This window comes from Oncorhynchus gorbuscha, unplaced genomic scaffold (genome assembly GCF_021184085.1).
Source record: "Oncorhynchus gorbuscha isolate QuinsamMale2020 ecotype Even-year unplaced genomic scaffold, OgorEven_v1.0 Un_scaffold_3089, whole genome shotgun sequence".
Taxonomy (NCBI): Eukaryota; Metazoa; Chordata; class Actinopteri; order Salmoniformes; family Salmonidae; genus Oncorhynchus; species Oncorhynchus gorbuscha.
The window spans coordinates 16878-32500 of NW_025747431.1; the positions used below are offsets into that span (position 1 = coordinate 16878).

The window sequence follows — 15623 nt, forward strand, 5'->3', positions numbered from 1 at the left end:
CAATGTGAAGTAACAACAACAACATCAATATGAAGTAACAAGGGGTAACAACATCAATGTGAAGTAACAACAACATCAATGTGAAGTAACAAGGGGTAACAACATCAATGTGAAGTAACAACAACATCAATGTGAAGTAACAACAACAACATCAATGTGAAGTAACAAGGGGTAACAACAACATCAATGTGAAGTAACAAGGGGTAACAACATCAATGTGAAGTAACAACAACATCAATGTGAAGTAACAACAACAACATCAATGTGAAGTAACAAGGGGTAACAACATCAATGTGAAGTAACAAGGGGTAACAACATCAATGTGAAGTAACAAGGGGTAACAACATCAATGTGAAGTAACAAGGGGTAACAACATCAATGTGAAGTAACAAGGGGTAACAACATCAATGTGAAGTAACAAGGGGTAACAACATCAATATGAAGTAACAAGGGGTAACAACATCAATGTGAAGTAACAAGGGGTAACAACATCAATGTGAAGTAACAAGGGGTAACAACATCAATATGAAGTAACAAGGGGTAACAACATCAATGTGAAGTAACAACAACATCAATGTGAAGTAACAACAACAACATCAATATGAAGTAACAACAACAACATCAATGTGAAGTAACAACAACAACATCAATGTGAAGTAACAACAACATCAATGTGAAGTAACAAGGGGTAACAACAACATCAATGTGAAGTAACAACAACAACATCAATGTGAAGTAACAACAACAACATCAATGTGAAGTAACAACAACAACATCAATGTGAAGTAACAACAACAACATCAATGTGAAGTAACAACAACAACATCAATGTGAAGTAACAAGGGGTAACAACAACATCAATGTGAAGTAACAACAACATCATCAATGTGAAGTAACAAGGGGTAACAACATCAATATGAAGTAACAAGGGGTAACAACATCAATGTGAAGTAACAAGGGGTAACAACATCAATGTGAAGTAACAAGGGGTAACAACATCATCAATGTGAAGTAACAAGGGGTAACAACATCATCAATGTGAAGTAACAAGGGGTAACAACATCAATGTGAAGTAACAACAACATCAATGTGAAGTAACAACAACAACATCAATGTGAAGTAACAACAACAACATCAATGTGAAGTAACAACAACATCAATGTGAAGTAACAAGGGGTAACAACATCAATGTGAAGTAACAAGGGGTAACAACATCAATGTGAAGTAACAAGGGGTAACAACATCATCAATGTGAAGTAACAACAACATCAATGTGAAGTAACAAGGGGTAACAACAACATCAATGTGAAGTAACAAGGGGTAACAACATCAATATGAAGTAACAAGGGGTAACAACAACATCAATGTGAAGTAACAACAACATCATCAATATGAAGTAACAAGGGGTAACAACATCAATATGAAATAACAAGGGGTAACAACAACATCAATGTGAAGTAACAAGGGGTAACAACATCAATGTGAAGTAACAAGGGGTAACAACATCAATATGAAGTAACAACAACATCAATGTGAAGTACATTTACATTTACATTTAAGTCATTTAGCAGACGCTCTTATCCAGAGCGACTTACAGTAACAAGGGGTAACAACATCAATATGAAGTAACAAGGGGCAACAACAAGTAGTGTTCAGGCATTGAGTCTGGGGAGGGGGGTTCTTCCTACCTGTACCAAGTAGTGTTCAGGCATTGAGTCTGGGGGGGGGGTTCTTCCTACCTGTACCAAGTAGTGTTCAGGCATTGAGTCTGGGGAGGGGGGTTCTTCCTACCTGTACCAAGTAGTGTTCAGGCATTGAGTCTGGGGGGGTTCTTCCTACCTGTACCAAGTAGTGTTCAGGCATTGAGTCTGGGGGGTTCTTCCTACCTGTACCAAGTAGTGTTCAGGCATTGAGTCTGGGGGGGGTTCTTCTTACCTGTACCAAGTAGTGTTCAGGCATTGAGTCTGGGGAGGGGGGTTCTTCTTACCTGTACCAAGTAGTGTTCAGGCATTGAGTCTGGGGGGGTGGGTTCTTCTTACCTGTACCAAGTAGTGTTCAGGCATTGAGTCTGATATCCGGCCCACTTTGTAGTTTGTTCTGAAGAGGTCATCGTGGATCTGAAATTCCTGTCTGCAATTATATCTGGAATACAGAAGATAACGTAGCCGTCATCTGCAACATGGTGAAACAAAGCATTCAATCCCTCTTAGTGGTACTGTGGTTTCCATTGGAGACCGACCCAACATTTCACTAGTCAGATAAGATAAATTACCTTATCTTCTGAACCCAAGACAAGACAAATTAGATAACAGCACACACACACACACAACTCAACTACCCCCGTCCCGTCCCCCGTCCCCACACTTCACCATTCACCCCCATCCCCCCGTCCCCACACACTTCACCCCCCCCCCTCCCCATCCATTCACACCTTAGTGATCAAAGCCTCAGGGATTCTCATGGTAAACATCCCTTGGATGGTGGTTACGTGACTTGAATGATTGGAGGCGTGATGAGACTTACGTGATGACGACAGGCGCCACCTTGTTAGTGATGATAGACTTGGCTTTGCCGCTGTGGATCTTCACCGTCTGGGAAGAGCTCATGCTGAGAGAGTGTCTGCTGTTCACCGCCCCGTTGCCATGGAGACTCTCAAGCGGAGGAGGATGCTGGGGCGCTGCTACAGAGGATATGGAGCCTGAGACAGAGACGGGTTGTGGCGCTGCGCTGGCAGTTGTACCCATACTCCACAAGCAGCTGGGGACGACAAGAGGAGAGTGGACTCAGACACAGGAAGTCAAACAGAGGAACAGAGGAGAGGACTTTGACTCAGACACAGGAAGTGAAACAGAGGAACAGAGGAGAGGACTTTGACTCAGACACAGGAAGTGAAACAGAGGAACAGAGGAGAGGACTGACTCAGACACAGGAAGTCAAACAGAGGAACAGAGGAGAGGACTTTGACTCAGACACAGGAAGTGAAACAGAGGAACAGAGGAGAGGACTTTAACTCAGACACAGGAAGTCAAACAGAGGAACAGAGGAGAGGACTTTGACTCAGACACAGGAAGTCAAACAGAGGAACAGAAGAGAGGACTTTGACTCAGACACAGGAAGTCAAACAGAGGAACAGAAGAGAGGACTTTGACTCAGACACAGGAAGTCAAACAGAGGAACAGCAGTGGAGTCACACTATGAGGCCACACTGAAGCACACTTGCATGCACACTATAGAGGTTTCACAAATCTGTGTTGATTCCAACACCACCACGTTCAAATTGTAGCCTGCTGATTGAAAGAGGAAATGTATGAATAGTGAAATATAACAATGAGACAATTTCTCTCATTGCTTTTCTTGATGATGTTTCTACAGTACTTCCAGCTGCTTTCTCAGAACATACCAAGCAGTAAACCCTGATTCTAGATCTGTACCGCTCAACAGTTCAACAGGCTTACATCAATCCTGAGGTTGGGTGTGTTTCAATGTTAATTATAGCCTCATCTGATGCTGAGCCCTCTGCTACAGCCTTCAACAACAATCTGAGCAGGCATCCATCTGCAGCACCTCTCTGAATAAACCCAGGGCATCTCAATCTTTTCCCTAGTGCACTACTGTTGACCAGAGCACAATGGGCCCTGGTCAACAGTAGTGCACTATATAGGGAATAGGGTGGTATTTGGTACACAGACACAGGGCTTTGCAGTGAAGCAGATTAAACAAAAGATGAGCCTCCCTGCCGCTCTGCTCCACTCAGACCAGCAAGCAGGGGCCGACCCCGACCCGCCACAGCTGGCCTGAGACCAACAGCAGACACTCCATCCCCCTAAACACACACACACACACACAAAGACAGACAAGGACACACACACACACAAAGACAGACCAGGACACACACACACACAAAGACAGACCAGGACACACACACACACAATCCGAGGGGCGGCAGGTAGCCTAGTAGTTAGAGCGTTGGGCCAGTAACCGAAAGATTACTGGATCGAATCCCCGAGCTGACAATGTAAAAAGTGATCGTTCTGCCCCTGAACAAGGCAGTTAACCCACTGTACCCCTACCCCTGAACAAGGCAGTTAACCCACTGTTCCCCTACCCCTGAACAAGGCAGTTAACCCACTGTTCCTCTGAGCAAGGCAGTTAACCCACTGTTCCCCTGAGCAAGGCAGTTAACCCACTGTTCCCCTGAGCAAGACAGTTAACCCACTGTTCCCCTGAGCAAGGCAGTTAACCCACTGTTCCCCTGAGCAAGGCAGTTAACCCACTGTTCCCCTGAGCAAGGCAGTTAACCCACTGTTCCCCTGAGCAAGACAGTTAACCCACTGTTCCCCTGAGCAAGACAGTTAACCCACTGTTCCCCTGAGCAAGACAGTTAACCCACTGTTCCCCTGAGCAAGGCAGTTAACCCACTGTACCCCTACCCCTGAACAAGGCAGTTAACCCACTGTTCCCCTGAGCAAGGCAGTTAACCCACTATTCCCCTGAGCAAGGCAGTTAACCCACTGTTCCCCTGAGCAAGACAGTTAACCCACTGTTCCCCTGAGCAAGACAGTTAACCCACTGTTCCCCTGAGCAAGGCAGTTAACCCACTGTTCCCCTGAGCAAGACAGTTAACCCACTGTTCCCCTGAGCAAGACAGTTAACCCACTGTTCCCCTGAACAAGGCAGTTAACCCACTGTTCCCCTGAGCAAGGCAGTTAACCCACTGTTCCCCTGAGCAAGGCAGTTAACCCACTGTTCCCCTGAGCAAGGCAGTTAACCCACTGTTCCCCTGAGCAAGGCAGTTAACCCACTGTTCCCCTGAGCAAGGCAGTTAACCCACTGTTCCCCTGAGCAAGGCAGTTAACCCACTGTTCCCCTGAGCAAGGCAGTTAGCCCACTGTTCCCCTGAGCAAGGCAGTTAGCTCACTGTTCCCCTGAGCAAGGCCGTTAACCCACTGTTCCCCTGAGCAAGGCAGTTAACCCACTGTTCCCCTGAACAAGGCAGTTAACCCACTGTTCCCCGGGAGTCGAAGACGTGGATGTGGATTAAGGCAGACCGCCACACCTCTCTGATTCAGAGGGTTAAATGCAGAAGACACATTTCAGTTGAAGGGCATTCATTTGTACAACTGACTAGGATTCCCACTTTCCCCATTCCACTTCCACCCTGGAGCATCCAGAGAGAGACTTCAGAAATATATGTCCTTTTCACATCAAACTTGCTAGAAAAACAGACAATGTCGCAGGTGGCTTATTAATGACCAAAGTCTCGTGTTTCCGTGTGTTTATTATATTATAATTAAGTCTATGATTCGATAGAGCAGTCTGAGTGGTGGTAGGCAGCAGCAGGCTCGTAAGCATTCATTCAAACAGCACTTTCCTGGGTCTGCCAGCAGCACTTCACAATGCTTGCACCACAGCGCTGTTTATGACTTCAAGCCTATCAACTCCCGAGATCAGGCTGGCAATACTATAGTGCCTATAAGAACATCCAATAGTCAAAGGTTTATAAAATACAAATGGTACAGAGAGAAATAGACCTATAATTCCTTTAATAATTACAACCTAAGACTTCTTAACTGGGAATATTGAAGACTCATGTTATATATTATATTAAGTTAAAATAAAAGTGTTAATTCAGTATTGTTGTAATTGTCATTATTTACAAATAAATATGTAAAAATTAATTTAAAAAAATAATATTTTATTTATTTTTTGTTAGTAATTAAATAAACAAATAAAATCGTCCGGAGTTCTAAATTGAGCAGCTGCTGAAAAATGAGCTCCTGTATTTATTGAGATTTAAATGTTTTTTTAGAGTGAAGTACATCGAAAAAATCAAGAGAAAACTGCAAGACTCAATAGAAGACAAAACAAGGAACAAACTAAACAAGACAGGCTTTTGAAAAATTAACTATTTTTTTCATAAAATTGTACAGTTATCTTAGCTAGGTGAATTGCTAGCAGAATTGTTTACTTGTTGCTAAGCAGTTGCTAGGGACTCTCCTGGAAGAAGCTAGCTAGCTTACAAAGAATAACAACAAAAAAATATCTAGTTAACAGAAGAAAGGAAGACAAAATAAGGACAAAAGAAGGACAGAAGAAAAAGGAAAAGAAAGAGGACAACAAAGTGAAACAGTCAGCACTTCTATTGCAACTTCGTATTTCGTCGTCCTAACGTAGTCTACACTGCTATCTGCCCAGCAGCTAGCCAGCTAGCAAACGTCCACCGTCTACCGAATAGCAGCACTGTAGAAACTATTACACTCAACTGAACGACTTGATTAGTGTAGTGTTAGCTAGCTACATAGTTGTCTTTGCTGTCTTCGTATCCAAGATAATTGTGTAGTTTAGAGCGTGTAGTCTTAGAGTGATTATCTTAATTTACCGAGGTTAGCTAGCCAGCTATTTGTCGTCCTTAACGTAGGAGACACTGCTAGCTAGCCAACAGCTAGCCAACGTCTACTGAATAGAACTTCCGCACTCAACAACCCGGTCGCATTCCGCTTCGCTCCACAGGTAGTATCACATTTTTCATTTCATTTCATTACAGCACAACGGTTTGATTTGTTTGATCGTAGCTAGCTACATAGCTAGCTACATAGCCGTCTGTGTATCAAAGATAATTGTGTAGTCTAGAGCGATTTTCTAGGTTAGCTAGCCAGCTATTGTCGTTCTTTTAACGCAACGTAACGTAATCAACACTGCTAGCTAGCCAGCTAGCCCCCGAATAGCAGCACTGTAGAAACTACTACACTCAACGGAACGACTTGATTAGTGTAGTGTCAACAACGCAGCCACTGTCAGCTAGCCTACAAAGTCAACAACGCAGCCACTGCCAGCTAGCCTACTTCAGCAGTACTGTATCATTTTTAATAATTTTAGTCAATAAGATTCTTGCTACGTAAGCTTAACTTTCTGAACATTTGAGACGTGTAGTCCACTTGTCATTCCAATCTCCTTGCATTAGCGTAGCCTCTTCTGTAGCCTGTCAACTATGTGTCTGTCTATCCCTGTTCTCTCCTCTCTGCACAGACCATACAAACGCTCCACACCGCGTGGCCGCTGCCACCCTAATCTGGTGGTCCCAGCGCGCACGACCCACGTGGAGTTCCAGGTCTCCGGTAGCCTCTGGAACTGCCGATCTGCAGCCAACAAGGCAGAGTTCATCTCAGCCTATGCCTCCCTCCAGTCCCTCGACTTCTTGGCACTGACAGAAACATGGATCACCACAGATAACACTGCTACTCCTACTGCTCTCTCTTCGTCCGCCCACGTGTTCTCGCACACCCCGAGAGCTTCTGGTCAGCGGGGTGGTGGCATAGGGATCCTTATCTCTCCCATGTGGTCATTCTCTCTTTCTCCCCTTACCCATCTGTCTATCGCCTCCTTTGAATTTCATGCTGTCACAGTTACCAGCCCTTTCAAGCTTAACATCCTTATCATTTATCGCCCTCCAGGTCCCCTCGGAGAGTTCATCAATGAGCTTGATGCCTTGATAAGCTCCTTTCCTGAGGACGGCTCACCTCTCACAGTTCTGGGCGACTTTAACCTCCCCACGTCTACCTTTGACTCATTCCTCTCTGCCTCCTTCTTTCCACTCCTCTCCTCTTTTGACCTCACCCTCTCACCTTCCCCCTACTCACAAGGCAGGCAATACGCTCGACCTCATCTTTACTAGATGCTGTTCTTCCACTAACCTCATTGCAACTCCCCTCCAAGTCTCCGACCACTACCTTGTATCCTTTTCCCTCTCGCTCTCATCCAACACTTCCCACACTGCCCCTACTCGGATGGTATCGCGCCGTCCCAACCTTCGCTCTCTCTCCCCCGCTACTCTCTCCTCTTCCATCCTATCATCTCTTCCCTCTGCTCAAACCTTCTTCAACCTATCTCCTGATTCTGCCTCCTCAACCCTCCTCTCCTCCCTTTCTGCATCCTTTGACTCTCTATGTCCCCTATCTTCCAGGCCGGCTCGGTCCTCCCCTCCCGCTCCGTGGCTTGACGACTCAATGCGAGCTCACAGAACAGGGCTCCGGAAGGCCGAGCGGAAATGGAGGAAAACTCGCCTCCCTGCGGACCTGGCATCCTTTCACTCCCTCCTCTCTACATTTTCCTCCTCTGTCTCTGCTGCTAAAGCCACTTTCTACCACTCTAAATTCCAAGCATCTGCCTCTAACCCTAGGAAGCTCTTTGCCACATTCTCCTCCCTCCTGAATCCTCCTCCCCCTCCCCCCCTCCTCCCTCTCTGCAGATGACTTCGTCAACCATTTTGAAAAGAAGATCGACGACATCCGATCCTCGTTTGCTAAGTCAAACAACACCGCTGGTTCTGCTCACACTGCCCTACCCTGTGCTCTGACCTCTTTCTCCCCTCTCTCTCCAGATGAAATCTCGCGTCTTGTGACGGCCGGCCGCCCAACAACCTGCCCGCTCGACCCTATCCCCTCCTCTCTTCTCCAGACCATTTCCGGAGACCTTCTCCCTTACCTCACCTCGCTCATCAACTTATCCCTGACCGCTGGCTACGTCCCTTCCGTCTTCAAGAGAGCGAGAGTTGCACCCTTCTGAAAAACCTACACTCGATCCCTCCGATGTCAACAACTACAGACCAGTATCCCTTCTTTCTTTTCTCTCCAAAACTCTTGAACGTGCCGTCCTTGGTCAGCTCTCCCGCTATCTCTCTCAGAATGACCTTCTTGATCCAAATCAGTCAGGTTTCAAGACTAGTCATTCAACTGAGACTGCTCTTCTCTGTATCACGGAGGCGCTCCGCACCGCTAAAGCTAACTCTCTCTCCTCTGCTCTCATCCTTCTAGACCTATCGGCTGCCTTCGATACTGTGAACCATCAGATCCTCCTCTCCACCCTCTCCGAGTTGGGCATCTCCGGCGCGGCCCACGCTTGGATTGCGTCCTACCTGACAGGTCGCTCCTACCAGGTGGCGTGGCGAGAATCTGTCTCCTCACCACGCGCTCTCACCACTGGTGTCCCCCAGGGCTCTGTTCTAGGCCCTCTCCTATTCTCGCTATACACCAAGTCACTTGGCTCTGTCATAACCTCACATGGTCTCTCCTATCATTGCTATGCAGACGACACACAATTAATCTTCTCCTTTCCCCCTTCTGATGACCAGGTGGCGAATCGCATCTCTGCATGTCTGGCAGACATATCAGTGTGGATGACGGATCACCACCTCAAGCTGAACTTCGGCAAGACGGAGCTGCTCTTCCTCCCGGGGAAGGACTGCCCGTTCCATGATCTCGCCATCACGGTTGACAACTCCATTGTGTCCTCCTCCCAGAGCGCTAAGAACCTTGGCGTGATCCTGGACAACAAACTGTCGTTCTCAACTAACATCAAGGCGGTGGCCCGTTCCTGTAGGTTCATGCTCTACAACATCCGCAGAGTACGACCCTGCCTCACACAGGAAGCGGCGCAGGTCCTAATCCAGGCACTTGTCATCTCCCGTCTGGATTACTGCAACTCGCTGTTGGCTGGGCTCCCTGCCTGTGCCATTAAACCCCTACAACTCATCCAGAACGCCGCAGCCCATCTAGTGTTCAACCTTCCCAAGTTCTCTCACGTCACCCCGCTCCTCCGCTCTCTCCACTGGCTTCCAGTTGAAGCTCGCATCCGCTACAAGACCATGGTGCTTGCCTACGGAGCTGTGAGGGGAACGGCACCTCAGTACCTCCAGGCTCTGATCAGGCCCTACACCCAAATAAGGGCACTGCGTTCATCCACCTCTGGCCTGCTCGCCTCCCTACCACTGAGGAAGTACAGTTCCCGCTCAGCTCAGTCAAAACTGTTCGCTGCTCTGGCTCCCCAATGGTGGAACAAACTCCCTCACGACGCCAGGACAGCGGAGTCAATCACCACCTTCCGGAGACACCTGAAACCCCACCTCTTTAAGGAATACCTAGGATAGGATAAAGTAATCCTTCTCACCCCCCCTTAAAATACTTAGATGCACTATTGTAAAGTGGTTGTTCCACTGGATGTCATAAGGTGAATGCACCAATTTGTAAGTCGCTCTGGATAAGAGCGTCTGCTAAATGACTTAAATGTAATGTAAATGTCCGATTAATCGGTATCAGTGCGCGCTAAATAGCGTTTCAATCGGGGACGTCACTTGCTCTGAGACCTTGAAGTAGTAGTTCCCCTTGCTCTGCAAGGGCCGCGGCTTTTGTGGGTGTCAGTGGAAACGATGCTTCGCGGGTGTCAGTTGTTGATGTGTGCAGAGAATCCCTGGTTCGCGCCCGGGTATGGGCGAGGGGACGGTCTAAAGTTATACTGTTACACATTGACCATGCAGACTGAACGAAAGTGTCTCGTGGTCAAGCAACAACAAATGCGCTCCTTGAGTGACAGGGGGCGGGGCTTAGTCTGTGTGGAAAGGGGCGTGGAGAGAGAGGTGAGGGATGACTCAAGTAGCGGAGTAAACTATAAAAATGGACGTTACACAACAGCGTATCACATTTGACAAACCAAACATTCAAATAACATTATATAAGCTAGAGTAAAAACCCAAACCAGTCCGTCCGTTCATAAATACCAGTATATAGTAAAATACGATTATTACCACCCAGCCCTACACCACAGTAGCCTTAGGTACAGTCAAATCAAAGGTTTCAGGTAGACATGATCTGAAATGGAACCAAACTCCCTTCATAGTGACTCATCTTGACCAGAGCCCTTTCATCTAAAGGGACTAGGCTGCCATTCGAGACACCAAACTCCCTTCATAGTGACTAATCTTGACCAGAGCCCTTTCATCTAAAGGGACTAGGCTGCCATTCGAGACACCAAACTCCCTTCATAGTGACTAATCTTGACCAGAGCCCTTTCATCTAAAGGGACTAGGCTGCCATTCGAGACACCAAACTCCCTTCATAGTGACTAATCTTGACCAGAGCCCTTTCATCTAAAGGGACTAGGCTGCCATTAGACACCAAACTCCCTTCATAGTGACTAATCTTGACCAGAGCCCTTTCATCTAAAGGGACTAGGCTGCCATTAGACACCAAACTCCCTTCATAGTGACTCATCTTGACCAGAGTCCTTTCATCTAAAGGGACTAGGCTGCCATTAGACACCAAACTCCCTTCATAGTGACTAATCTTGACCAGAGTCCTTTCATCTAAAAGGACTAGGCTGCCATTAGACACCAAACTCCCTTCATAGTGACTCATCTTGACCAGAGCCCTTTCATCTAAAGGGACTAGGCTGCCATTAGACACCAAACTCCCTTCATAGTGACTCATCTTGACCAGAGTCCATTCATCTAAAGGGACTAGGCTGCCATTAGACACCAAACTCCCTTCATAGTGACTAATCTTGACCAGAGTCCATTCATCTAAAGGGACTAGGCTGCCATTAGACACTAAACTCCCTTCATAGTGACTAATCTTGACCAGAGTCCATTCATCGAAAGGGACGAGGCTGCCATTCGAGACACCAAACTCCCTTCATAGTGACTAATCTTGACCAGAGCCCTTTCATCTAAAGGGACTAGGCTGCCATTAGACACCAAACTCCCTTCATAGTGACTCATCTTGACCAGAGTCCTTTCATCTAAAGGGACTAGGCTGCCATTCGAGACACCAAACTCCCTTCATAGTGACTAATCTTGACCAGAGCCCTTTCATCTAAAGGGACTAGGCTGCCATTAGACACCAAACTCCCTTCATAGTGACTCATCTTGACCAGAGCCCTTTCATCTAAAGGGACTAGGCTGCCATTAGACACCAAACTCCCTTCATAGTGACTCATCTTGACCAGAGCCCTTTCATCTAAAGGGACTAGGCTGCCATTAGACACCAAACTCCCTTCATAGTGACTAATCTTGACCAGAGTCCTTTCATCTAAAGGGACTAGGCTGCCATTCGAGACACACGCGGAATGTTCCAAACAGTTGCCTTGGTTACAACATGACTAAATAGCAGTGGCGTGCCGTGGGCCTGAGGCCTGGGCCTTCAGTGAGGTCCTACACAGTCCCACCCGAATGAATCCACCCCTTATTACCATCATTATGATGCCACGGCTCTGGACACTATACATTTAGACAGAAACGCAGTATATAACCAGGCGTTGTGTCGCACCCAAAGCAGTTTCACCGTGATGATAAAGACACATAACTATTCACTGAAAATAAAAGAGAGAAAACAAATCATTTGTTATAATTTATTATTTTGTTAATATATAGGATATTTAATATTAATGAAATAAAATGCGAAACATACATACACATTTAATAAAAAATAAAATGCATTGTATGCCTGAACACAAAATCCATCCTCCTTTCTTTCCTCAAGAAGACTTCAATGACTCTGTTGTACAGTCTATCTGTGCGTTTTAGTTCCACCAATAAGACCTTTTCAAACGACATGGAGGCTAATGCTGAAAGCCGAGTCTGTCCAGTAGCATTTCTGGAATACGTTTTGATTCTCTTTAAGGCCGGGAATGAGCGCTCGACAGAAGCCGTGGACACAGGGATGGTCACTGTCACACATGCCAATGTGTAAAGTTGCCCCATGTCCTCATTCACATTTTCCTGCTTAAGGAAATCAAGGAGATCAGAGGGACTTTCCCCTTCAAAATCAGTCATAGCGTACATTACAGTCAGTTCTGTTTTTAGCTTGGATAGGTCGAACAGTGTTCCGTGACTCTCTGTTAAGCTGGAGAAGGTAGGTCTGAAAGTGCTGGGGGTCCAGGAGGGAGAGCCACGCCCTGGCCTTAGTATTTTGTGTTTTCTTTATTATTTTGGTCAGGCCAGGGTGTGACATGGGTATTTATGTGGTGTGTTTTGTATAGATTTATTTTTGTAGGTTATGGGATTGTGGTTTAGTGAAGTAGTCTAGGTAAGTCTATGGTTGTCTGGAGTGGTTCTCAATCAGAGTCAGGTGTTTATCGTTGTCTCTGATTGGGAACCATATTTAGGCAGCCATATTCATTGAGTGTTTCGTGAGTGATTGTTCCTGTCTCTGTGTTTGTTGCACCAGATAGGGCTGTTTCGGTTTTTGGTTTGTATATTGTTTGTATTTTTCGTCTTTATTTAAGATGTTTACAAATAACCACGCTGCGTTTTGGTCCGCCTCTCTTTCGACAGAAGAAAAACGTAACAGAGAGAAACATACATTTTTCGTGGTCTTGAAACCTGTTTCGTATCTGGCAAAGAATGTTGTCCAGAATATTGCTGTGGACTTGTTGGTAGTATGTGTGAGGGTCTCCTTGTGCTGGGTCTCCTTGTGCTGGGTCTCCTTGTGCTGGGTCTCCTTGTGCTGGGCCTCCTTGTGCTGGGCCTCCTTGTGCTGGGCCTCCTTGTGCTGGGCCTCCTTGTGCTGGGCCTCCTTGTGCTGGGCCTCCTTGTGCTGGGTCTCCTTGTGCTGGGCCTCCTTGTGCTGGGCCTCCTTGTGCTGGGCCTCCTTGTGCTGGGCCTCCTTGTGCTGGGCCTCTGGGTGAACTTGAGATGCGTTGTGTCATCGTAGATTTGACTGAACCTGCGCCTCTCTCACTCAATTTGTAATAACAGGCATTCCCAGCAGTTCAGTTTGCAGTGCTTCTCGGAGCCTGTGAGACATTGATAGCGCTCGTTGTTGGAACTTTGAAAGTGGCGAACGAACCCCTTTCCCGCCTGTGACAGGCTTTGTAGCGTCGGCCGACCTCTCCTTACACTGTCTTGAGAATGGCGTTATAATTATATCCTCGACCAAATCGATATCTTCTCCTCCTTCCGCCATTATGGGTTGAAAAAACAGCTTAGTAGTACGCAAATTAATTTGTTTATCAAATTCAGTTTCCTAGTTCTGAGGTTCTGCATAGACCTGCCCATATAGGACCTGCCTCTCGATATTGGTAATCCAATCAAAAGACGAGCACGCACTACTCCTGTGTAACACTGGAGCCAGCCAGCAGGCGTACAATAGCCAACTCTAAAGCTGATTGGTTTACACTAAATTTTAATTACCATTCACTTTAAGCTACAAGCGCCCGCACTGTTGATTCTGAAGGCCTGAGGGCAGATTTTAGACCCCTGGCAACACATGATGCCTGAATATGATTGGATAAAAGATCTAACATAAAGACTAGCCCTCCAAATCTCAACCTGGGGCTGGAAGCAGTGCAACCAAGAGGAAAGCTATGAAATGAAGAGTGTAACTCTTACTCTGGGGAATAATTTAATACATATTTGTGGGAAAATATATTTTTAAAAATATATATATATTCTGATGATGTTTAGGCCAGCAGGGAAGGCCTTGCTGGCCCTGACGGCCCACCACTGCTAAATTGGTCCTTGACTCATGTTGACTGTCTGACTGTCCCAACAACACTCCACTAGTCTCCTAATCACCTCTGTCTGACTATCCCAACAACACCACTAGTCTCCTAATCACCTCTGTCTGACTGTCCCAACAACACCACTAGTCTCCTAATCACCACTGTCTGACTGTCCCAACAACACCACTAGTCTCCTAATCACCACTGTCTGACTGTCCCAACAACACCACTAGTCTCCTAATCACCACTGTCTGACTGTCCCAACAACACTCCACTAGTCTCCTAATCACCTGTGTCTGACTGTCCCAACAACACCACTAGTCTCCTAATCACCACTGTCTGGCTGTCCCAACAACACCACTAGTCTCCTAATCACCACTGTCTGACTGTCCCAACAACACTCCACTAGTCTCCTAATCACCTGTGTCTGACTGTCCCAACAACACCACTAGTCTCCTAATCACCACTGTCTGGCTGTCCCAACAACACCACTAGTCTCCTAATCACCACTGTCTGACTGTCCCAACAACACTCCACTAGTCTCCTAATCACCTGTGTCTGACTGTCCCAACAACACCACTAGTCTCCTAATCACCACTGTCTGGCTGTCCCAACAACACCACTAGTCTCCTAATCACCACTGTCTGACTGTCCCAACAACACCACTAGTCTCCTAATCACCACTGTCTGACTGTCCCAACAACACTCCACTAGTCTCCTAATCACCTGTGTCTGACTGTCCCAACAACACCACTAGTCTCCTAATCACCACTGTCTGGCTGTCCCAACAACACCACTAGTCTCCTAATCACCACTGTCTGACTGTCCCAACAACACTCCACTAGTCTCCTAATCACCTGTGTCTGACTGTCCCAACAACACCACTAGTCTCCTAATCACCACTGTCTGGCTGTCCCAACAACACCACTAGTCTCCTAATCACCACTGTCTGACTGTCCCAACAACACTCCACTAGTCTCCTAATCACCTGTGTCTGACTGTCCCAACAACACCACTAGTCTCCTAATCACCACTGTCTGGCTGTCCCAACAACACCACTAGTCTCCTAATCACCACTGTCTGACTGTCGCAACAACACTCCACTAGTCTCCTAATCACCTCTGTCTGACTGTCCCAACAACACCACTAGTCTCCTAATCACCACTGTCTGGCTGTCCCAACAACACCACTAGTCTCCTAATCACCACTGTCTGACTGTCCCAACAACACTCCACTAGTCTCCTAATCACCTCTGTCTGACTGTCCCAACAACACCACTAGTCTCCTAATCACCACTGTCTGGCTGTCCCAACAACACCACTAGTCTCCTAATCACCACTGTCTGACTGTCC

General features: G+C 46.6%; 1 protein-coding gene across 1 annotated transcript in view; it reads right to left on the reverse strand.

The window, feature by feature from the left end:
• LOC124027314 (paladin-like) overlaps positions 1-15623 on the reverse strand; it is a gene marked incomplete at its 3' end in the record, with an annotated part of 51493 nt that overhangs the window by 16350 nt on the left and 19520 nt on the right. Inside the window, exons 2-3 of the mRNA XM_046339775.1 lie at positions 2524-2757; positions 2040-2142 (exon numbers count right to left, since the gene is read on the reverse strand). Coding sequence (XP_046195731.1) covers positions 2040-2142; positions 2524-2744 — 324 coding nt within the window. The remainder of the gene's footprint in view (positions 1-2039; positions 2143-2523; positions 2758-15623) is intronic.